The 27,147-nt window shown below is 31.4% G+C and overlaps 1 protein-coding gene across 2 annotated transcripts in view; it reads right to left on the reverse strand.

The window, feature by feature from the left end:
* Window positions 1-5,747: 5,747 nt before the first annotated feature.
* LOC130450856 (uncharacterized) overlaps window positions 5,748-27,147 on the reverse strand; it is a 74,048-nt gene continuing 52,648 nt past the window's right edge. For both annotated transcript variants that reach the window (XM_056789522.1, XM_056789523.1), the window contains 2 exons: window positions 16,641-17,089; window positions 5,748-7,048 (listed from right to left, as the gene is read on the reverse strand). In XM_056789522.1, the coding sequence (XP_056645500.1) occupies window positions 6,797-7,048; window positions 16,641-17,089 (701 nt within the window). In that variant the 3' untranslated portion in view covers window positions 5,748-6,796. The remainder of the gene's footprint in view (window positions 7,049-16,640; window positions 17,090-27,147) is intronic.

Below are 27,147 nucleotides of genomic sequence, written 5' to 3' on the forward strand. Positions count from 1 at the left end.
AATTCTTCAAATATCCCGCATTTGATTATTTCTGATGCAGATCTGTAGAGGGAATCAAATCAGTCTCATTTTATTGTTTTGTCTTGGAGTGTCTAGGGGTAAGTGGTCTGTGGCCCGCATATAGTATAGGACGTATAGGTAAGGGTTTTCGTTTTGAGTTGTTTCGTCGTCGGAATTCTGTGCTGATTGTTGGGGAGGGTGTACTAAGACCATAGATCAACCACATTCTTTGGGTAGCCAACTCGAGTTCTCGTTTCAGGGCCATATCTAGGTTGGTTCATTTGCAGGATTCAACGTACTTAGAAACAAAAGTTTCTATTCTGCTTTTGGCGGCCTATTTCCGATCCAATTTCAAATTCAAATATGTCGTCCAGTTATGTTTAGAAACAATTTAATGTAGTTGCATCAACCAAAACGATCACGATCGTTGGCCTTAAATATGTTGTATCCCTTCGTTTTTAATTATGGGGAGAATTGGGATTTAGAAACGAAACAAAAAAACGTGATAAAATAAACATATAGATTAATACATGTATGTACGTATAACTATATTAGAGTATCATATACACCGCGACCCAAAGTATCTATTGTGTTTACAGCTAATTAATCCCACCCCTCTTAGAAAGTTCAGAATATGGGATGGCTGTAGCTGCAAGAGATATTCGTCTTCTATTACATACACTGTCAGATGCAGAACTCTGGAGTTCTGTAGTATCTCCCACTTTGAGAGAATGTGGATAGAGGATTCGTCAAACCTTCAGACGTATTTTTGAATTTTCTGTTATGTTGCCCATAAAACCGGCCCGTGATTGTTACGTTGTGATTGGGAAGGAAATGGCACATCATCGATATTTAAATTGATTAAGAATTTCATTTGTTTTATTAGTATTAATTTCTATTCTAGATAATGCATCAGTATTGAATTTTCCATGTTTGTATACAAATTTGTAGTAGAATTCGTCTAATTTGATTCGCCATTTAATGAGTTTGGAGTTTGGGTCATTTAGAGAAAAGAGCCATTGGAGTGGTTTGTGATGGCAAACAATGGTAAATTTTCTACCATATAAATAAGGTCGGAAATACCAAACAATGGCCAAGAGTTGTTTTTCCGTGGTATCATAATTACGTTCAGAATCGTTAAGTGTCCGTGATGCGTAAGCGATTGGAAGATCTTTTCAGATAGGCCCTTGAGGAAGTACTGCTACGAGGGCTACGATACTGGAGTCTGTGATCAGGTTGAATAGTTTTGTGAAGTCGGGATATTGGAGAATGGGATCGTTGGTCAGGATGTTTTTTCACGTCTCGAAGCCTGATAGGAATTCGGCATTGGGTTGGATATTTGCGCCTATTTTTAGGCATTTTGTCAATGGTTTCGTCAAGTGAGCAAATTTTTTTATGAAGCGTTCATAGTATCCTAGCAGTCTTATCTGTTTTGTGGTCTTGGGTGTAGGATAATCTCTAATGGCTTTTATTTTATCTGCATTTTACTCCATCAGGGGTGACTACATTCCCAAGATAAGCAAGTTTTTTTCAGAAATTCCGATTTATCCGACTGGATTTTGAAAGAGGAATCCATGAGTCAATCAAATACACCTTTTATTCTCTCTAAAGGTGCTTGCAGTGGAGTGGAGAAAACGATTATATCATCAATGAAGATAAGGTATTACCAGTGTCCGAATTCGGTGCTAAAAGCTGTTGTCTCTGCCTGTTTCTGCCATCTCGAGTTGATGGAATCCTGAGGCTAGATCCAAAGTTGTAAAATATTGGCATCTCCATAACTTGTCTAATAAGTCCGTTATATTATGTAGAGGGTATTTGTCGTCAATCGTTTTTTCGTTAAGGCGTCTATAGTCGATTACTACACGAAATTTTTCTATATGGGCGCATTTCAAGCACTTGGGATCTGTTAGATAATTTTGTTGTCTAGAACTTTTTGAATTTGTTTGTCTACTTTGTTTTTGTAAACATCGATAGGTCTTAACGTTAACAGGCATCTCGTCAGAGGTTCGTATTTCATATTTAATTTTGTTTGGAAAAGGTTTGAAAACTTGAAATTCGATGGGGTTGTTTTGATATAATAGGACAAATAGGTGTAGGTTGAGATGGAAATGGTCTTTGTTTTCTAAAGAAATTATTAGGTGATGAGCATTAAATTGAAACTGGATTTTTTTATTATTAAAATTGCGTTTATCAGAGTATTGTGGTTGCCTAATATTTGTTTTATGAGTATAATTCTGGAAATAATAATTATTTGGTTTCATATATCTATCGGTTCTTGTAATCCTGACAAAAATGTTGTTAAAGTTACATTATTATATGAATTTTATCCAAGATTTTCTATTCATTTTCAATTACATGAACGTGTAGATATAGCTACACAAAAGGCTGAGAAAATTCAATATCTATCAAAGAATTGCTGTGGTTTTTCATTTGCTTGTTGTCTTATCATTACTAAATACCTGTTAAGATAAGTTTTGTCCATCCGATATGCGAAATTTCTAGATAATACATCCTCATTCCAAGTAGATACATTTTGTAGAGTTACGACTAATTTTTTATTTCCACTTAATTTGGATATCAAGAAATTTAGTAAATAAATATTTTGGAGATAATTTGGTATGTCTATCTATAAAATAATTTACATACACTTAAATATCTCTTTAGGTCGTTTGGGTTGCCAAATCTCGCACACATTTTAAATATTCTGGTCTGAATTCGGCTATTATTAAGTTATTACTAGCTCTACTTATTAAACTTTGATTTAAAATTTGTGAGTCAATTGAAGATCTCAATTTTAAAATATGTTAAATTGTCAACATCGGACATAAAATTTATTGTACTTATATTAATAATTGAAGAAATATTATCTGCGATATTGAACTAATTTCGGTTCCAGCTTTCTGGATTTTTTTGCACTTGGAGTCGTTTCGTTGCTTGATACACTGGGTTTCTTGATGCTCTAGGAACCGCTCTAAACTTTCACTAGTACAAAATAACTAAGTCCGTAGATTCAATATTCAGTCAATCGTTAAAATGAAAATCGACGCGTTCGTACGTACGAATCCCGATTTCAAATTTATAACTTGAAATATATTTTTTAAAAACTTCATTTTACATCTTCTTATATATAAAATTCTCATGTTACAATGTTAGTTACCATACTCCTCCGAAACTGCTTGCCGATTTTTATCAAATTTTATATGCATATTCAGTAGGTCTGAGAATCGGCGACTATCTAACATTTTATTTTTATTTTTTTTGGACAAAATTTTAATTTTTAATTTCTTTATAAGGCGCCATTAAAAAATACATACAACCCTAAATGTTCACCCTTTTATTACCAACCCCTATTTTTTAATAGTCATTTTAGTAATTTAATCATTTTTCATCCCGCTCGATAACTGATCAATTGTCACTGGTTTCAATCAAATGTTAGGCTCAACAGCCTAACATTTAATTGAAACTTATTACATGGTAACATTAGTATCGAGACAGTTTATTCCTGCTATAATTAGTGTTACCAGTGCTAGAATTTTCAAATTTTCCGCGCTTTTTCTGGATCAACACTCATTTGCCAGACTATACCGGTGTCACTTCCCAGTTAACAGCACGGAGTAGGGATGAGACCGAAATCGGTCTCCTGTTTCTCTCACACAATAAGCCTTTTCTCACTCCCTCCACAGTTTTCGGCCATTATTACTGTTCATGCATCAAGCGTAGTATGCAAACATTAGAGGCGTTGAACAGGACTTTGAAAGGTATTAAAAACAACGACAAACTATTTGGCGGCACTCTGTTAGTCCTTTCAGGTGATTTCAGATAAGCACTTCCCGTCATTCCACGTTCAACAGACGCTGATGAGATCAATGTTTGCTTAAAATCATCGCCATTGCGGTGTAATTTTGAAAAAATACAGATGAAAGTAAATATGCGCGTTCAAATGCTTCAAGATCCATCCGCTGAAACATTTTCAAAACAACTCTTGGATTTCGGTGATAGAACAGTTACTATAGATGAAACTGGATGCGTAAAATTACCGACCGATTTCTCACAATAATTGATTCGCAAGATGTTCTCATTGAACAAATATTTCCCGATGTACACACACAGTATACACATCATAAATGGCTTGCAAAAAGAGCAATTTTAGCTGCAAAAAATGTGGACGTCGACGATTTAAATCTGAAGATACAACAGTTGTTGCCAGAGAACTTGGTATTATACAAATCTATTGATACAGTTTGCGATACCAGCGAAGCTGTAAATTTTCCAACAGAGTTTTTGATCTCACTGGATTTGCCAGACATGCTACCCCATAATTTACAATTGATGGTTGGATCTCCCGATTGTTTTGCTTCGTAATTTGAACCTGCCACGGCTGTGCAATTGTACGCGATTAGTCATTCAAAAATTAATGAAAAACGTTATCGAAGCCAGTTGGCAAGTTCCGAGGTGAAATATATTAATATCACGAATTCCTATTATACCTACAGATGTGCCAATTCAATTTAAATGTATTTAGTTTCCGATTAGATTGACATTTGCAATGACTATCAATAAGTCCCAAGGCCAAACGATGTCTGTTTGTGGCTTAGATTTGAGCACACCATGTGTTTCACTCGGCATGCTCTCGAGTGGGTAAACCATCCAGTTTGTTTGTGTTAGCTAAAGATGGGCTAACAAAAAATATTATTCACGCTATAGCATTAAGAGATTGATATTGTTTGTATTACTGTCGTAATTAATTGATGATATATATATAATTTTAAGGAATAAATTATAATAAATAAAATAAAAAAACGTTTTGTTATTTTTATATTCGCTCATCGCTTACAGCGCTCCATGCCTCTTTCACTTATATACCACATCCTTATACACTTACAATAAGTTAGTTATTTTTTTTTCTATACTAGAAATTCCCTAGAAATCATTTATATGGCAAAACAACGTTTGCCGGGTCAGCTAGTAATTATATACTTTTTCACAATTAAAACTAACTAGAATTTATTATAATTGACTGACTTAAAATGTATGAGAAAATACTTTTATATAAATGAAAAATGCTGAAGTCTTCGCACTGTGACTCCGTGGAAACAGCAGGTGATGGCTTTCTGTGGGAACGGTCATCGGTTGAGATGATTTGTGTTTTTAAAATAGGGAAATGAACCTTCCTTAGGACTTTTCGGTACTTATAACCATAGTTCAGGTAGATCACCTATCAGCGGATTGAGGATCCTAACTCAGAACGAGATTCCATCTTCCATTGTATTTATTTAAGCCATTTAAGGGGTATAAATAACTTTTTAAGTTCAAAAAACCATTGAGAAATGAAACAAACCTTCAGCTGATGTCATTAACCCACCGGTCTATCAGGGAAGAAAGGATCAGAACGTATGATTACGACCCGATTACCTCAATCAGTTTCCTAACAACAATGGACGTGACCCGCGTTAGTTTCCGAACATTCAGATCATCGGGTTAACCCAATCATAGTTTCCGAAAAGTCCTTATATTAGTTAATATGTTGAATGGAATAATAGTAACAGTCTTCTTGCTCTTTTCTTATAATATAGTACTTCCGGAATTCGTCAGAAGTATGAACGGATCTAGGTAATACTTCATTAATAAAGGATGAAAAGTGAAAAACTCCAATCAGCCAGTAAAAACACTTCCCAAAAAAGTTTTAATGGTATAAATTCACTTGCTAATGGTTTGTGAAAATTAAGAATATTGTAAACACCACATATTTTATTTGTAGATATTTTATTTGTAACATGTATAGATATTTGACAAACAGAATAATTGTTAAAAAATTATTTACAATATAAAATATTACAACCCAACCACTATCCATATCCTATTATAGGAACACCATGTTTATATAATCCAATACAAATATAATATTTTCAAAATTTCGGTCAGTAGATTCATATAATGTCGACAAATGTTATTTATTGGTGATAGCCCTATAAAAATCCTACAGTTTTTTTACTGTACACTAAACATTTGTTTTCGAATACTAAACTTACAGTTTATTGTATTCAAACTACGGCTCATTAAATCGTGCAAATCTATATACAGGGTCTTTTAAAACGTTTGCATGCGAGTTATATCAGTGCATTGAGCGAAAAAAATCGATTAAAAATCACAAAACAATCACATGTCTATAACGCATAGATTAATCGCAAATTAACAATAAGGTTTAGCCAATCAAAGCTTGTGAAACCTATCGAGTGGTCGAGAGAGCTATAAAAGTATTTAGCTGCTGCCGCATTTTTGAACTTTGCGTTATAGACATGTGATTGTTTGGCGATTTTTGATCGATTTTTTTCGCTTAATTCAGTGATATAATTCGCTTGCGAACGTTTTGAAAGACCCGATGTAATACATGGATCAAGTGACAAAGAAAAATTTGATTTTTTTTTATTTTTAATGGAAGTATTATTTTTGTGACTTATCTATACCTAATCCACATGCTAATTGATAAAAAAAAAATAAATAGTCAAATTATTCACGTATAAAAAGTCAAATCACCTACTTAAAATTAACTACTTATAAAATATAACGAAGACTTAGAATGTGAAAATTGAGCTTCCAACAAGAAGATTTGATTTGCATCTAACACTAACATTTGTTTACGAGAAAATTTGAATTGATAATATATTTTTGGCACATGTAAGTTTTAGAGTAATTTGCGTATTATATAAAATTGCCAGTAAAATTACATAGTCCAGAATTGACATACCATATCTCCTTGTTTTATTGGTTAAAATCTAAATTCTACTATTAATCTCTATCAGTCTTTATCATTTGTTTTTGAACTATTTCTGTTAACATTGTTGTATGTTGAGAAAAACGTCAAGGCTTTCATTAGTTGGTAGCTTTTAGATATAGGAATATTAGAATCATACAATTTTTTGGAGTTTTTACAGTCCACGTAAAACCACCAATTACATTTTAGTATTGTTTGGTCGAACAAAGTTGATTCCGGACACAGGAAGCTCTTCATAATGAGTCCATCATCTGTTAAAGCACATACGTGAAATACCTGAAAATAATAAAAAATTTGCTTCATCTGTTTCGCAAGAGTTATAATTAAAGAACAAAACTATATTTATTTATTTTATGAAGGGTAACTAGAAATGAATATCATCACCAATCTTTACAGAAATCATGTTAAATAGCTAGCAGGTAACTGCAAATATCTCAGAACTCGGGTACATTCTAAATTTGATTGTACACCTAGAACCAACCAACCATTATCACGCAACTAACAACCCTAAGTAACATTGTTGTCATTTATGGTATCACAGTTCTGCAAACAAAAGAAAATGATACAGTTTGCAAAGAATGTCTGTCTTTTGAAATTGGATTAATATACCAGATAATATTGTTGTGTTCAACAAATTATATGACTTTTGAAGATGACATATATAAATTTTAAATTTATTTACTGTGATGATAGAGAAATAATATTTATTTTTCCATCATTTTTCAGTTAATTAGAAGATAATGTATCTCCTTCATCACAGTATTAGGTTACTCATATTACAAAGGGTATAAAAGGCTAAATAATTTAATTTCATCCAAAAATTATACCTATTTCCTTTCTGCATTATATCTATGACAAAGCTTATATGAAAATTTAGTTAGTCTACTGCATTTGACAATTGTTATGAACCTTTATTGAGTGATTTATATGCCACTCTCTAATATAAATATTTCTCAATTTCATCACCTTGAAGCTTTCTCCAATCCTTATGTTTCCCAATGTTTTTTTTATGTTGCTTCGTAGGTTTTTAAAACAGTTTTTTTATTAATACTCTAATCATTTTGAACAATATATGATATTTCTAAGAATAGACAGATTCATAATTCATAGCATTACCTTCATAGTAAACATATGATGGTAACTAGCACATAATTTGGTAGCACTTTTGTGAGAGATTATTCGATTGTTGTGTGACCTCTAGACTGACGAATTTATTTTTCATCACAATTTAAATATGTTCAAAGATTCCGGAAAGGTTAGAACAGATAATATACGAGTATTATTTAATCTAATAAATTATAATGTTATAAATAATGAATCATTTTACAAAATATATATTTTCTTAATATAATAAATGTAAAATAAATAATACTATTTAACCAGGTCGTCAGTACGAAATTAAATTCGCATACTTTGTAAAAGCACTTAAATTCATTACTTGGATAGTTGCTTCAAAATCATACCATAAGGTAGTACTGATGAAGCCTCTTTTAATATTTGTGATTCGATTAAGATCCTAATCATCTTACAGAGCTTATATGTCTTTCTTGTCTATAGAGGGAAAGATAACAGTAAGATCAGTCGCTTTTAAAGTTTTCCCTATCATGTTCCTCATTAGAGAGTGTATGTATCATGTATGTTTAACAGTTTGGTTACTTGGAAATTCTATAAATTTAGACAAGATTTGGGGTTTATTGCCTTAATAATTTCTTCAATTCTATACGCAAGTGATAGGATTTTAAGGTAGAAATTACCTCCTTGTCCATGGGATGAAATGTGGGAGTTGTGTTATGGGATATAAATTATATTAACATTAAGTCCTTTCGGTAGGTGCTCAGATTTAAGGTTCAGGGGTGATGTATTATACTAGATTTGCTTTCTTTAGAATTTTATTTGTGTCATAAAATTCAAGCACAGTAGCGCAAAATTATTTTTATACTGGCTATTAGAACCTCCTTAGTGAAGCTGTTCTGAAAAATAGGCGGGTAGCTTTTTTAAGACTTTTAATATCCCGGATTTCATCTAAATTAAATATGAGATTTACGACTGTAGCTTTTTTGTGCAATATTTTAAAATTTTCAGGTTAAGTTGCCGCTGCTGCTACATCAGTGTTCATCCCTTTTGTTTCGAGATATGAAGACCGGAAACCACCTAATGATTAACAAAAAAGTTTCATCATTAAATTGAAATGAGAAAATCTTTCTTTGATTTGCATCATAAACACACAATGCCAATGTCCGTTACAGTTTTTCTATATTTTTGCTCAGGGCAGTAACATACTATACACTTACAGCTATTGTTTGCCGATATTTTTCAAATTGTTGTCACAATGGATGAGATAAATTGAAATATCTGCAAACTAAATATTTTCTTGAACCATGTTTGGTTTCTTAATTGATATTATCGCCTTTAATGAAACAACAAATATGATTTTTCGGAGTGTGAATTGGTGTAAATCGAACCAATGTAAAACAAAGTGTAATTTATCATGGAAGTTAGTAAGAACAACAAAAACCTTGAAGTTAACTAATGCATTATTCAAAATCACTTCCAATAATCTCTTCAATTCTGCAATTTTCACCCAAAAACTAATTTTTGATATGCACAAATACCCAATGTGGTAACTACGAAATATTAGTGGGTGGCGACTGGTCATTTGTTGAACCACTTCATTCTACCACTGAAAAACCTAGAAAAACGTAGTGATGCAATGAATTATTGCAAAATTGTTTGAATATATTGCTGAACAGTATATAACGTTTTATTATTTCAAGATAGTATTGAAAAGAAATAATGATTCAAGTTGTTGCTGATTAAACCTGTATTTTTCATATATTTTGATTTTGTTTTCTTAGACTAAATGCTCTAATTATATCCTTTTTTCGATTTCTTTCATTTTCTGTATTACAAGGCAACAGAATCTGTTTTTGTTGATTTATCAACTTTTTCTATAATATGTTCCGTTACTACCGCTAATATTCAGTTAATTAGGTTTTGTTTCTATTTTGCCCCATTTTTTAATCTTGTAGACTATAGTTTGTGTTATTTGTTGTTTCTCCTCTTTTTCCCTCTTAGTTTCCTAGTATTTTCCAAATAATCTGTCCTTTCATTCTACAATTATCATTTCGATCCTGCAAGCAACAATTATTATTTTTTAAATATCAATAATAATTTTCCACTTAACGGTTAGGTTAGTTATTTTCCAAATGACGTTCAATTCTAATCAATATAAAAATTGGTAATTCCAGGGAAATAGAAGTCCCACTAGTTAAGATATTAAAAAACACATTTATTTTTTATCTAAAAATTATTATTACTAATAAAAAAGAGTGACGAAAGAATCATTATTGGAAAAAAAACTTACTAACTAAATTAGTATTATTTAGGATTTATTTAGTATTTATATGGTGGACCGACGTCCGCTCCTTGACGATTGCTTTTATTAATATGTAGGTAAGTACATTTTATCTTTCAAATATTGTTATGCATCTCTTGATTTTATTGTATTTTGTATTTTTCTCTAATCCACGAATATATCCGTCTAAATTTATAAAATTGTCTATGCTAAAGTTGTTGTACGAGCCCCGTCCCATTTGAGTTGGCCCAATTGAGAAAAATTACTAATCATTGCTTTTTCAACTATTAAAAACCGGCAAATTGTTTCATTTTGAGCACTTTATATTTTCTATAAACATTTTAGATACTTTTACAGGAGTTATAAGTTTTAATAACAGCCGTAATTCTTTGAGGCATCGTGTTTATTAAATTTTGGCAGTATTCGGGAGTAAAATCATCCTAAATTTCTTGTAGTCTTTCTTTTAATTCCATGACAGTTCTAGCTGGATTTGCACGCAACTGCTTTTTCATTTCACGCCAAAGTGTTTCCATTGGTGATAAATCTTGGACTACTTGAAACCCACTCTAAAAGTGGAATATTGTTGTCTGAGAACCATTTTAAGGCCTTTTTTAATTTATGGCATGCTGCTCCATTTTGCTGAAAAATAAAGGCTTTCCCAGCGGTTAAAGTTACTTCTCTTGTTGGTAACAATGATTCTTCTAAAATATCCAGGTACTTTTCAGTATTAACAATTCCGTTTATGAAATGCAGTTTTCCCACTCCTCTTGCAGATATAGAGCCCCACACCATCACAGATGCCGGAAATTTTGCTTTCCGCTTCAAACAATCTGGATGAAAAGCTTAATTTTTTTGTCGAATAACTCTACTTCGATCGTCACTCCAATGTATACAGCTCCACTGTATGGCTTTTCCTTGGCCTATGTAAAGAAAATTTAAATTTAGAAAAATATGCATTAAACTAAGGTGTTACAAAATTCACCTTGTATGTCCGAAATCCTAATTTTTTTGAGCCTCTCTGTGACATGTGGATCTTGAAACCCGCCTACCCACTGCATTACTCAAAAGTACACTTAGTTGACCATAGTTAACACGTCTGTTTTGTTGAATTATTCTTTTTAACGCTTGTTTATCTTTGTCTGACAATTTCGATTTTCTTACGTACTTACAACTGTCGCGATTTCTGAGTTCTTTTTTCCCATTTTTGAATAAGTTTATTATGATTAATCGAATTTTTTCATCAATAATTTCTCCTCTACCCATTTTAAAAATTATTACTTCAAAAATCTATCTGTCACTTAAAAAAAAACATTTTGTGAAAATATGACTTACACAGCCTACTTTATTATTTGCGTATTTTAGACCTAATGAAAGTTTGAACACAATTTTGGAAACAATGAACCCTTGTATATGCATAAAAATTATTATCAACAAGACCTATCTATTTCCATCATATTAAATATCATTCAAAATATTTGACAATATTCATCCAAAACCTATTTTAGACGTAAAACTAAAAGTTCAAAACATTTTACTAACAGCTACTTTTTGGCATTTTAAAATAAAGTTTAATAATTACGAATTTTTCTAAGTGGGCCAACTGAAATGGGACGGGGCTCGTACATTTACATTATAGTTATTTTAAACAAATGGTGTGTAAGTGTACAATTTTCTACAAACTGAAAGAAATTTTAAAAAGGACGAAGAAATAAGTACTTGTTTCCTAGTTTCAAATAATAAATATAAATTTAGACATATCTACAGAGAAACATACACGTTTAACGAATTTGTTTTATTATAAATCTCATGCAATAAACGTATATTTATTCATTAATGTTTGCCATAAATTGACATAGTTATACTGATTATAATTGAATAAATTATATTCTGAAAATATTCATGTATTATTTGACTTACAAATTCGAGTTGCAAAAGTGATAATATTTAATATTCTTTCAGGTAATGACTCAATTTAAAGAATGATCAAATTGCTTACGAATTTCTATTCTCAAATATAGAAATTGAAGTAAAAGTTCAATACAAAAGTTCAAACGTTAATAGGTAAGTGAATGTGAAAGTAGGTGCCATCAAAAAGTGTTCCTAATTACAACAATGACCTTGATAGTATCCGTGGCCGACTATTAAGTACATTTGAAACGGTTAAAAATTATTATAAACAGATATTATTACGAAAATGATAGAAATTTGATTGAGCAATTGTTCAATATGGGAAGACTAATCAATTAAATATGGAGTTTATTTTTTATCTTGGCGTTTTCTAAATTTCGAAAGTATGTACATGTTCCTGTTATCTTTAGTAAGTTACAACTGCTATTATTAATCGGTAGATGGGAAGATTTGAAAACGTGGTCGCCAACCTTCAATGAGAAGACGGTATGAGAAGATGAGAAGATGTCAAATGACATAGTATAGGTATATCTTCCGAAATGATAGATACATTTATGACGATTGCGAAAACGTTGCTTAGGCGTATTATCAATAATCGACTTAATTTTTTCTATTCTTCTATCGATTGAAAACAATTCCTCAAGATGTTGTTTTGTTATTTAAAAAAAGTGAATTTTACCGAAGCCATATTAGATTAATATACTAGTTAATCCTTGAAAATAATAGTCTTGTGAAATGGTGCTGTGCCCAAATAATGGTAGAATATTAAAACTATATTTATGGAAGGAATTTAACAACTATATTTGAAGTGAGAAGTGATGATTCTGCTTCAATGTCTGGCCATAAATTATTTGTCTTTAATTGTATAAAAAGTAACACAAATGCTATATCGGTTGCGAAACAATACACAAAATCAAATAGCGCCACATTAAAATATACCGTTCGATACAAATATTTAAATGAAAACACGTGTTTATAAAGATACTGCCCGTGTAGCCGGTTGAAGTAAGGAGTGTTCAAATATCGCTTGCTTCATGCGATGTCTTTGAGTTTACACTCTCGCTATGCAGGGAGATTTGAAGTTTTGGATTGGTCTCTATAAATTGGTATACGAACCAATATATTACGCTGGAAATACCTTCTCTAAATTTTCTAGAGATACATTTGTTACATGATCGATCTTTCTGAATAAACATATCACCATTTGCTTATTAATTATTCAAGAACAAGATGCTGTTCCTAATTTTCTCCATATTAAAATAAACTACGGATAAGCATAATTATTGTTATGGCTCCTAGGTAAGAATCTTCTACTTTGCTTAAGCGCGGTATCCATGTTTTCTGCCGCAACCACCGACTCTAAACGGTGTTTTTCCATTACATGCGTATGCAAACTAGGATCGTATTTGAATTTATTGTATCATAGATATATAGCGGCCTTGAATGGTGGTTCATCGCCAAAATTTCTTTGATATTGTGTTCTTGAGTTAAATCACATTTTATTTTTGAATATTTTAACTTGACAGAGTCCATTAGGCAACATTAATAATGACAGGTGAAGAATTTACTCATATGAGCATGTTAACTTGAGAATATAAAAGTAAATACATCAAAACTCTGCAATATATGGAATTTTAATAATGAGGATAAACATTGGGCCATGGAATACTAAATTATATTACAGAATTAATGATAGGAAAAACGTTGCTTATTACTCTAGTTATGTAAAAAAGTTTATACAATTTGTAGTTCAAGGTTCAAAATCAGTTTTCTTAGCTGCTTCAGAATTACACAATCGGTCAATTAGTATATTATTGCAATGTTTCAGAATATTGAATATAAAATTTCATGTATGTTTTTTCAATTATCATATCTTATTATAATATATCTGGAAATCTGTTTTTGTCCACTGTGTGTGAAATAAGAATGATGTTTGATTATTGTGACAATAAAATGTCAAAGTGTACTCCTAATAATATATATTCCATGCTCTCGAATAACTGTGCATTTATCTACGGGGAAGTAATAAATTGAGAATCGTCGAATTGAATATGAGAATAACATTGGATATAGACATTTTGATATGTTTTATTATAAAATTTCATTCTTCGAATTTGTATTAATCACTTTACCGAAGATACATACACATTTATTCCAAAGCTTGGAACATATATTAAAAATTTTACAATTTGGTATTTTATTACCATAATCCCATAATAATAATATTTATAAAGGGTTTTCATATTTTGTTCTTTGGCCTTTCATTTACCAGAAATTAATTAACCGAGAATAAGGGTATTAGATCTTTAATATAGAATACTAATAGAATATAATTCAAAATACAACTTAATATTTATGTCTATTTCCTTTCATTTTCATCATTTATATACAGTCGTACCTGGATGAGTGAGAGTTCAAGGGATCGCTTATACAGGTTTCTCACTAAACCCTGTTTCTACCTTATAGAGGTACAGAACAGGCCTTTCACATTTATAGAGGTTTATGAAAAATACAGCGAATACGTAATGAGAGAGATCCACAGGTATAGGTATTATTCATTGTGATATAGATGCTTGCGAAAAAAACTTACACTAAAAATAATAACAATTTTTATTTAAACAAATTAGTTAATTTGTTCTGCGTTCCTAGTTTTACATTTTGTATATGTTTTTCGAGTTTGTTTTATAAACTACCGTTAAGTATTTAAAAAAACTTGTGGGCCGTCTCCAGTTCATATAAAGCGTCTTGCTTCTTGGAATGTTCCTCACTTTTATATTCAAAATCTGTGATCGGTTGCCTTAATCTTCACTATCATTTCCGTCAGCACACACAATTCTGGTTGCCACGTCGTCGTATATCTGTATAAAGTTTTCAAAGTTTGGCGTTAACATATTATCAGTAGTTTTGTGAGTCACAAGCTTGGCCCAGTCCTTCGTTGCTAGCTCCAAATTCAACCATATTTTTTTTAGGCAGAAAGTCTTGGAAGACTTTTTTTAGCCAATCTTCAAATAATATCTTTGTTACCTAAGTTTTGATAATACTAGCATAATCAACAGGTACAGTCTTGACACCCTTAAGTTTTTCTGCACCCATCATATTTACACATTAAAGAATAGGAAACTTTCCTTGTTTTGTTTTCCTTGATGGCATTTTTTGCCTTCAAATGTGAATGTTCTAAGACACTTGAAGAACAAATCAGTTTAGCCGCGTTGTGAATATCTTCTGCATCATACCCTTCTAAAAGACTTGGCAGATCTTCGGTCCATTAGTTAAGCACGCTTTAGTCCACAGCTTACGCTTTTCAAAACCCTCCAACTAACCAGCGACGTCTTTAAATTTTTGTTTTAATAAAGGTTCATCTATGGGAATATTTTTATTTAGGGTTTGTTTTATCCATTCTTCTCGTTCGATTTTATAATTTTATGAAAGGTTGATTTTAGTAAGTCAAACTCATTATGTATGCCAATTCACGATTTCCAGGACTCGAACACATTTTACCATTATATAGAGAAAACACTTTGATATGTTGTTTCAGCATTGTGAGTATGGGCGGAACCTCCCATCGCAACAGATAGCTATCAACTGTTAAGTTCGAGAAATAAGTCAATAGATACATTCCTCGAAATTTAAGAAAACAACAACAAAGTCATTTTCACTAAATTTACGAATGAGTTATAGACAGCAGACATCTCAATATTTGGAAAATAGATTAAAAAGTCATCAATACAATATAAAAACTGCATTAATAAATGGTGAAATATAAAAAAAACATGAATTTAATTATAAAAATTCAAAAATTCTTGAAGCAAAGTCAAATACAAGGAAAAGAGAATTTTTCGAAATGGTTCATATACATAAAAAAACAGTTATCAATGATAAAAAAGACAATTAAAGTAAAATTTATAATCTTATTTTATGAATTTTAATGTAACTATATATAATTTGATTGATTGTTGCTACTTATTTTAAGTCATTTATAACAACTTAGAATAAAAATAAAAAATTATTAAGTGAGGTAAGAGATAATTTTTATTTTGATTTCCATGTTGTTATTGATTAATATAATTATGAAAAATGTCAATCTCAAATAATATTTTGATAAAAGCCGCAAAAGGTCGAAACGTTAAGATTTTGTCAGTTTTTAAATGAGATTTAAATTCAATGACACTTAAAATTAAATTTATCAGCAAAACAATATAAAAAAGGTCTAGAAGCCACTAGACTCAAGTGTATCTCATCTTCTTGTCGCCACTTTCTTACACTTTAATCTGAAACCGAATTGTGATTCTTCGGAAAGATCATTATCTGATGCTCAATGTCCAAGTCTATTGAGAGAAGAATTCATTTGTTTGATAGAAGGCATCAATCAATATGTTTTAAATATTTGTATAAAAAGATGGATTTGGGAATAGTATGTTTCTTTTTCGATTAAGTTCAACTATTCTGAAGATAACCAAAACTATATCTAGATAGCTTAAAAATAAACAAAAATAATATCTATTAATAGCAACAATATCTCAGCTCATTCTGCTCTTCTTTCAATTACAATTTAAAACTGAAGAAATGCAAATTAATAAGAAACAATCAAGAAATATTTCAGCTTACCATACAACCTAAATCTTCGTCAGCATATAATCCTGGGAAATGTTTCTGATCCCCGCAGTAAAATGAAGTTTCAGGTAATTCTACCCTTGAGGCAAAATTGTCATCAAAATTCTTATCATAACCTACAGGATAATACTCCTTAGGAGCATTCATAACTTTTCCTACACTATTAGCATATTTATTTGAATATCTAGGAGTAGTAGATATGGGTTTAATCCTCATTGGTGGTAATGGTAGAGGTCTATGAGTTACCATATCAAAGTCGTCTTCTATTAAAGAATTGTTATCTGGAAGTGATAATTGTGGTATAACCTCGTTATTGCTGGCTCCTGTTCCTTGAAGTATCCTTACTGCGAAATTATCATTAATGTTTTTATCTTGAGCACGAACATTCATGTCCTTTTTGGGTACAGCAATCACAGCCATGAGTTCAGGACTCGGTAATTTTCCTAAAAAAAAGTGTTTTGAAATTTTGTGTTTTTAGGAAAAAAAACCAATTGATTTATATTTAACTTTCACAACTGTGACAAATATTAAGTATTATAACCAGTTAAATATATTTGTTTTCGAAACTTTTTCAAATAGCATAATAATTCAATACATGTATATTATAAAAAACTTTGGGTATAACGTAATCATCTCAATATTATTATTGTAAAACAATGGCTTGCGAAAAAAGTAGTGGAAGGAATCAAACCAATAATAAAAACTAGAAATACAGTTCAATACCAATTTTGTCCGAATATTTACAAATACCAGATGATTTACACATGAATGGCTCATATGCAATGAATTATTAGTTTAACCCTCCATCTGCATCGGTCGAACCATTTTCTATTGAAAAGGTATCGCAATGTGTCAAATTGATAGATCTAACTTTTGCTTAGAATTACACTAAGAACATCAGTTCTTGTATCAAGCTAAGTTGTAGATTAAATTCAATAATTAATTTTGCTCATCCTTTTATTTGTTTGTTTAAGTATGTTGTGATCACAAAAAAAATATTTCAGTGATTTACGGGTAAAAAATTATTGACAGCGATGCTCGCAATGTATTTGTTTGATACATGATTGTAAAATTTACTAACGAGAAGTCAATTGTGTCTGGTTTTAGTTGTTATGTTTTTTATATTTATTTTTTTTAGTATGATTTGAAATATTTATGTTATGAAACTTATACAGAAATATAACCTAAGTAGCTAGGTACTCATATGAAATTATTTTATTTCTTACATTGTAGATTGGCAACACAAATAAAATCTGGCATTCTTATGTAACACAAACAAAAAATATATACTCGTAATTTTAGAAACATTTGAAATAAAAATATTTAGTCTTCACTCGAGAATTATAATTTTCGGTTTTGGAAAATTATTTTAAAAATTTTATTTTACACAAAATAAAATCTCACAAGCGAACTAACTATAAACATTGAATGAACTATATATTCAAGAGCGATACATATATTCATTGCCAAGTTGTTTACAATAATTCATATTTATAGTAAAATAAATGCTGATGAAGTGTTTACGATATTTAATACAATTGCGTTTTATAAAATGTCCTTCAAGAATTTTCTTCATGTAACTCGAGTCTTCTTTTTCTTGCAACCTTGAGTGACACGGTGTGCACACTGGAGTTGTATTCTCGCAAAAAAAAATTACTTGTTTTTCGTCAATAGTAACACATTGTTGTAGTGAACAGCTGTGTTTACAATTCTTAACAAAATTGTCGAAGAGATCACGAATCTGCGCAATGTTGTCAAAAGCTTTTCTTTCAGTTCTTGTGATGCGGCCATCGAAACGCAGGCATTTCATAAGAAACTTGTCCCTTTTGAGACTCATAACAAGCTGAAATATTTCCATGCCGTGTCATCTGTACCCCAGAGTACTCTGAGTTCGGTCATTACCGTATCATTTGCATCACGTCGTCGGCCAAACCGATCCCTTACTTCAAGTTGAATGTACTGATTTGTAAACTTGAATATTCCTTGTAGCATTTCATCAGAAAACATATGACTCCAACATTCTATGGGTAACTTAGCTAGTCGTGCTTCATGTATTACTCCTGGGAGACGTGTTACAATATTATGGGGCTCAGTGCGTCGCTTCTTTGCGCGTGGTAGTTTCATCCATGTTGTGGTTTTGTCTTTTCCGAGGTAAAAATTTTTCTTGTATTTCAGGTTCTTCCTCTGCCCCACTCTCCTTAGTATCAGAGTTACCATCTCTTTTTTCCGCTGGCTGATCGTCCGCATCTATGTCCAGTTCATACTCGAAGTCTTCCATTTGGTTAGGAATGTCTTCATATTCATCATCTTCTAACATAAACTTTTGAAGATATTCTACATCATTTGGATTATTAAGGTTGTACATTTGCTTTGCATCCATTACACTGAAAATTAAAATATAAAATAACACTAAGCTATAATAATTAGGCCAAAAATAGCTTACTACAGTCAAAGTAAAAAAACACTTACACGTTATGTCGCAATTTATCAATATGATACAATAGGTTCGTAGCTAACCACACTCAATCACTACAACGTTGCGAATACGACTGAGTGATAGACTAATGCGACATAGGAAGGCACTATGAAAGAGGAATCTCCACACTTTAGGGTTCTCTAATAAAATTGAAAATTGGCGATTTTGTATTATTTTGATACGCATGCGACCGACCGAGGGTTAAAATCGTTTTGTTCTAAAAATACCTGGATAACGGATTAAAAGTATTTCTACTTTACCATATATCTAGCTACTTTACCATATATCTAGGAGCGGCAGCTTTACCACTGTAATATTATTGTGTTTAAATGAATTGAGGTAGTAAAAGATAGTTAAGTTGGAATTTCTGGAACCGTTGGTGATATTCATACTGAACACACTGTTTACCCTACCACCTCACCAACAGTTTTTTAAGACGATAACTTGGTTATCGAAACGCGCGCCAGACAATGTAATTGTAAGTGTTGGTGTGGTGGTAGTGTAAACAGTGTGTTCAGTAGTAAAAGATATCGATATTAATAGTGTAAATAAATAAGAAAACACTAGATTGGCGTCAGGGGTGGGGTTTTGTAAATAAATAGTGACATAAACATGGCTAAGATACTTGGTGACCTGAAAACCGAAGTGAAGATTTGCAAGCGTTTGGTAAGAAAAGCGAATTAGTAGAATAGCTCATACTGATACTGTTAAGAGACAGATTTGAATCAGAATCTTATCTATACAAAGACGAGTCTTCCATCTTGATCTCGTCACTTTATACTAAGATGGATGAGAAAATTTACATTGAAAAACGATATTTCTGTCAATATGGATGACAAGATTTCGACTGTGAAGAACGATATTTCTGCTAATATTGAAGAGAAGATTTTGATCATGAAGGACTGTATGTTTAATTTGAAAGACAATATTTCGGCTGATATTGAAAAACGATATTTCTGCCAATATGGATGAGTAGATTTCGTCCCAAAGGAGCGATATTTCTGCCGATATTCTATCGTTGAAAACGAACGTTGTCGTTGACATGGAAAACAAAGTCTCTAAAATTAGATATTGAGCATGAAATGACAACGATGAAAAATCATATAGACGAGAAAATCAAGGAAGAGAAAGAAACATTGCAAATTCGAGAACAGAAGATATTCCAGTAGAAGAAAAGAATATTGTAAAAATGAATTCCTGCAAATCCTCAAGAGCGAAGACAACGGCAGCTTTACACGATTTAAAGCCCTAATGTTCCACGGTAAGACGTCATGGACCAATTACGTTAAACAGTTTGAGGCAGCCGAGTGAATAATTGGTCCGACAAAGAAAAGGTAGTGAATTTGACCATAACACTGCAAGGAGATACTTTAAATGTACTCCAGACGATACTTCTGAAACTAACGATTTCCAATAGCTGAAGAAGAGGTTAGACATGGTCACGAACATTTAGAACACTTGTATCAATCGCAGCTGAAGGACCGGAGGCAGAAGTGAGATGAAACTCTTCAAGAGTAAGAGGTAGAGATTGCCCGATTTGTTTATCCATCAGTACCAAAGAACATGAAGAAATGTTTGGGCATCCATACATTGATGGCCTGCGCGATCATGATATGTAGAGGACACTTCGATTAAGCCATCCGAAAACCTTAGTTGATGCTCTGACTGCTGCTTAGAATAGAATCTTATAAGATGGTGACGAGGACAAACTAGTCCAGATCAACTTATTGTAAGATATGGTTAACAAGAAGCCAAGAAAGAGCAATTGTCGGAATTTTAGTAAACGGGTCGCCTACAAGAGGGCAGCACTGAACCAGGATTATAAGCTTGCCTTCTACTTCTGTTGTCACCGTAAAGTCAATACTTTGTCTGGACGACCGTACCCAGCAGACTGTACTCGGCGCAATAAAGCCGAATCTAAAGAAGCCGAAGTTTCGAAAACTACAGTGGTAAACAAAGATTGGTCACCCACAAGGATCAAAGATCAGGAGAATGATACTCACGTAAAAATGATTCGGCAATGGAAGAAAGAAAATCGGCGACTTACATTGCAAGAAGTGTCAAGATTCTCAGCATATTGGGCTCAGGGGGACTCCCTTGTCCTGGAAGAGGACCTTTTAAAAAGAATCCTTGAGAACGATGATGGTTGCGAGAAGAGAGCATAGCTAGTAATTCCGAGAACGAAAGTAGCCAAGGTACAGAAGGAGAAAGAGACTCTTCAGCATTACACACATAATCCGATGGAATAGTGGAGAGAATGAACAGGATCATTGGCAGATATCTGTCCAAAGTATCTTCCAGTCTCCAGAGAGATTGAGGTAAGTATCTATCCCTATTTGTAATGGCTTACCGATCCGTTATTAATGAGTCTACCTCTAAAGATGGGGATAAAGTTGGATGCACAACCTTACGAGGAGAAATGAATTTTATCCGAAATTACAAAAATCCTGGGAAAGTCCATACTTAGTCGGAAAAAGGATTTATGATGTCATCTATCGCATAAGCAAGATTCACAATGGTATACCAAAAGTACTCGGCCTGAAAAAACTGGATATGACCAAGATAGCGAGTAACCAGTTGAATTGGTGAGTCGTCAGGAGCATAGTAGAGGTGATATTCCAACACACGAAAAGTGCACGAAAGGGTTCATTTGCTGATTTAAGCATGCAGTCCCGGCTATTCACGAGTTTCAGGAAGAATCATCTAAGGTTATGTTACGAACTCTTCCTCGACATGAAGCCAGTCCGGTCCGGTTATAATGGAATTTTAACAATTGGCGAAATCGCGGCCCGTTTGATGTTTTTTTTATCATAGCAGGCAATTTGTCCACATTCTTTCTTTTGAACTAATGTCTAGAAAGGTCTATTTATTTATTTTGTTTCTTTATTTTCTCGAATTTCTGAGAACTTTGTTTGGATATATAAACGAGTTTGTGTAGTGCAGTTAGTTTAGTTTATAATAAATAGTCATAGTGAACAGAGCAAAATAGAAAATTTACCGAATTCAAATAAATTATATAAGTAAGTTAATTATTATATAATTTAGTTAAGTGTAATGTAAAGTGTTTAAATAAATTAAGTGAGTAGAAGAAATTCACCCCACCGATAGTAATGTGTAAATAAATTTGAAAAGCGTTACATCATTAAGCAAAAACACAAATAATTGTCGGAACAATCGTAACGTACAGGTACTATCAGTAATATTTATTATACTTGTTAATTTGTTAAAAACTGGTATACTCTTATACACTTACTCACTATTAATATCAATTAATAATATGATTGGTAAGAAGTGTCCGACATTTAATTTTCAATTTTTTGATACACAATTAAGATTTTTTGAATTTTTTATATTAATGAGTTATTTTATATTTTTTATTTTATATTTCAGCCGAAAAAAGATAGCTTGATGAAATGAATAAAACAAAGTGTGACTGTCTAATTAGCGTCCCCTATTAGTAACATTAAAAATTAGAGTAAAAAAATGGTAATTATAATGACAAAAAACGAAAATCGCCAATTATCAAACAGAAGTTATTAAAATATGGAAAATTATTGAAAATTTTGTAGCTTATTGGGACACACTTATAAGCAATATTTATATGAGGCATGTCGAGCTAAATCATAATATTTTCGGTATGTTCAGAAACTGGATATTCACAATTAATCACCTTGTATAAATATTTATGCTGTACACATCTAGATTGTTGTTGAGAAGCTTTTACCTGCACATTTGTACAATCGCCAAGTCATCGTTAGTATCATTTGGTACGTTTTCCTGGTACTGACCGAGAGCATATTAAAGTGATAGTAAAACTTACAATATTGTCTAACGTCAGGAGCATTATTTAAAAAGCATATCTCGTATACCTAAAATTTTACACAATACCACATAAAACATCAAACACCAACATAATAAATAACTTTTTGGATATCTTTCAGATAAAACTAAGTATGACAGCATTGTATGGATAAGAACTTTCCAATGAGAAAAACTCATAGACTAGACGACTAGAGGAACAGCTCATAGAAGAAATATCTGCACCAAATTTTTTTATTGCAAATTTGTCTTGATTGTTATATAATAGTTACACTATAGTTTCTACAATATGCTATTTTAATTATTTAATCATATTTTTCTTCTTGATAAAAGCTTATTCAAACGTTTCATATTTGATAAATTTTATAATTTTGTTGTATATTTAGTACCAATGTTATATGGTGAAAATCAATCATATGAACCTAGAAGTAATCCTATATATATGGAACGGTGGAACGAAGTCTTTGCCAGTTAGTTTTCCTAGTGGGATTGATGTGGCAAAATTAAACATCAAAGTGTACTAACTCTAAAATATTTCCAAGCTCTCGAATACATAGGTATATATTAAAAACATATGGATGATGTGCGTCATACTTATTGTTACCCTTTCATAAATATTGCATTTTAAGACATATTGGAAAACAATATTTTTTATTTTTAAAAAATTGATATCCATTACAAAACACTGTGATCATGTTTTTTAAGTCAAAAAAGTGATAAAAAATTATTATGATAAGAAAAGTAAGTATAAAAAATGTTCATATATATATGACAGAATTTTTTAAAATCCTGTGAGATAAACCAGTGAAATAAAAATGAATATGATATACGAGAACTGCCATAATAAAAATTATGAAGATGATTATCTGGAAAAAATACAAAAATTAATAATAATTAGATTTTCGATCGTAACTGAGTTAGTTAGAGCTTCCAATTTTTATTCCATCAATTTCTTTTATCCACTTTCCACTTATTTAGGTACTTGAAATGTGTTACACTCACTGTTTCTGCCTGTATATTATTACCAATTTTTTAATCAATTTCCATGTGTTTATCTATTTCAAGAGCATGATTTGGCGATAATTCAACCACCAAAAATTTATACAGAACCATCCACTAGTTTGTAATTTTTCCAATTTCATCTTAATTCTGTCATATGTCGTAATATAGCCTTATTCCATATGATTTTTAGTTATAGAAAAAATGGCATAGTAAGTAGCTAACAAATTAAAAAAACACAATAGGTATATTGATCATTTACCCACTGGCGTATTAAGAACCTATCACATGGTTATGACACGATAACATCGTTCAGTTTCTCTATCACAGTTTTCGAAAAGCTCTTTAGGCTTATGAAAATAAGTCAATCATAGCTAACATTCAGTGAGGGTCTAGATACAAACAAAAATCGCTAAAGATTGTCTACAATTCTTTGTTTTTAAATTAGGCATATATAAGTAAGCAATATAAAGTTATATTTTTTAATGTCAAATATCATTATGTGTCAAGTTACCAGTTCGTTCCATACAGTTTCGCGAGTGAGAGATATTGAATCTGAATTAAAAAATGAATATGTTTGATTGTTACTATGATTTGATATTATCAAAAAGCAAGTTAGACTTTACTATGAAGTGAGTAGTATTGCCGATTACTCTATATAGAGTATATCTTATTCTTTCCATTAACTTCATGATAAAAACATTTTTTACGTATTTTAATGAAACAATCTCAATGTTGTTTTTGCTACTGATTCTATTTCAATTGTTATATCTAAGATAAACAACTGAATAAATGTTTGTTTCCATGGTAGACTTGTGTATATATTTAACCAATCTCAATATAGTGCCTGCTATCTGTTATACGAGGTGCGTGAGAAAAGTAATGATACTGATTTACTATAGTTTTCCTTTTTTCACACAACAAAGTTATTCCCCTCAAAGTAGTCTCTTTGGGCAGTTATACAGCGATGGATCGTTCCAAAATGTCCTTTTAAGCCTTATTGTAAATTCTAGAGAAAAAAACGTTGAAAATTATTGAAAATCAGAATTCTTGCTTATTGTTAATTCTCTCGACAATATTAACGCACACGTTTCTTTGACTGCCCTTCTGTAGAGCTGTGAGGTAGTTCGGCAACATTTTGGCACAAAACTTTTGCTTTTCTATATCGTATATTGAGTGAGGTTAATCCTAAACGTCTTCTCGTTCTTCCAAAAATGATTTGTTTGAGGAAAACTTGACCCAAAAAAAGCACAACATAAATGATGACACTGTTAAAAATACTGTGTTAGCTATATGGGGTTAGAGTGGGCAAAAACAAACCAGTCTTAACACAGGCCAATCTCATTATTTACCTTGGATAATAATAATTTTTGATCAACTTTATTTTTAAATGACCCGTAAGGGTTTTTGATATTAATCACACCAAATAATTTGATATTTCGGCTCGTATCAAAGTATTCTAACGATTAGCTTTATTATTTTAGACCGAAGCGGTTGCACAAACACAAAACGTTGATGTAAATAAATTCTTTGTTTAAAATTCCATTGCAGTTAGTACTGTTGATTCTATGCTCAAGTAAAATGGAATGGAAATTACCTGTGGCACCTTTATTAAAACTAATAAGAAAACTTGGAAATATACTTTTATTACCATCATACGAAGTTAGATTAGGTTGTGGGAAATTATTCTGATAAACATAATTATGTTATGTCACAGAAATTGGCGATGTGACGTACGAAGCCTGATTTTGTCTTTTAATCGTTCTTTAGTTTTGGCTTCAGAATAAGGTACAAAACAAATTAATTGAGCCGAACGATAGAATCAGTGGGAATTGTGATAGTCATTAAAAATAGTTTTCCAAATTTTCTTTTTACAAACTTTCTAATGCTTTATTTAAAATTGAATACATTATTGGGTTTCTGCTGTTCATTTTCTGGCCTATCCTAGATGAATTCAGGGCAGATATAAAATCTGGAAAATATTATAGATGTTACAATAATCCCATTTCTAAACTCATGAATTGTATAAATTTACAAGAAATTTTCCAAAAAAAAAAACAAAAGAGAACCTAAACATAAATAAGGGGGTGCCATTCTACAAAATTTGATCCAATATATAATAAATAACATGTGCTGCTCTTATAGTTTTTTGATTGTTTTACTTCATATTCATTTTACAATAGAATTATAGGTATCCAAAGTACTTTATAATTTCCAAACACAGATTCCTATAAAAAAACTTGGAAAAAATGTCATTTGAAATATAAAATGCAAATTTCACTATCATCATACTGAATGAATTATTATTGCAGTAATTACATACGATGTATCTATTGTAATTAATGTCATACACCCTCACTTGTTGAAACCTGTATTGAGAAGTGTTAGCCCGTTCCGATCTGCTACTATAACACCAATATAGTGAAATCGTGTTTGTAGAGTCTGTCACGAAACAATTATCTCATTAACATTCAGTTTTGTTGAAAACATGTTAAAAGAAACTGACTGTTTTTTTTTACTTTCTGCCAATAAATCGTTGATGATAGTTTGTTTATATTCGAATCAATTCGAAAAAGGGTTTTGAAAACATTTTGTGGATTTGAGAAAAGACTAATTTAAGAAAAGCAAGTTTTAATTAAACAATATTCACAAATGTGTGTAACATTATACCACGCCGATTCAATTTATTTCACTACATTTGCTATGGTTCTCTCAGATTAGAGTTAATTAGCCCAAATGATACAAATCTAAAACTTATTTTTATTATTCCAACATGAATGCAATTTATTTGATAAAAAATGTTGATTTAGAAAATGTTAGGAAATTTTAGAGTATGTGTCAAACTTCTATTCCAAAAGTATTTAGTGAAAATCAATCTAAATGTTATCTCTGTAAACATGACATATATTCCGTTAGAGGAAGAGTTGTAGAGATCAAACTAAACTACTTTTTTAAATCTATTCGAACAATCTTATGTCTACAAAACTTGATATATTCACGAAATACTAATCGTTTGCTTTCTACTATTTATAATAAATTATTGTTTTGTGACGAGTTTATTAATCTATGTACGAATTTTATTGATTATAAAATGAATATACCGGGGTGTTCCATATCTATTGGAAAAATAGATTTTGCAAAGGAAGACATGGCAGCATATGTGTTCGAAGCTTTGTGCAAGGATCACCTAACAAAACTATAAAATGA

This window comes from Diorhabda sublineata, chromosome X, assembly GCF_026230105.1.
Source record: "Diorhabda sublineata isolate icDioSubl1.1 chromosome X, icDioSubl1.1, whole genome shotgun sequence".
Taxonomy (NCBI): domain Eukaryota; kingdom Metazoa; phylum Arthropoda; class Insecta; order Coleoptera; family Chrysomelidae; genus Diorhabda; species Diorhabda sublineata.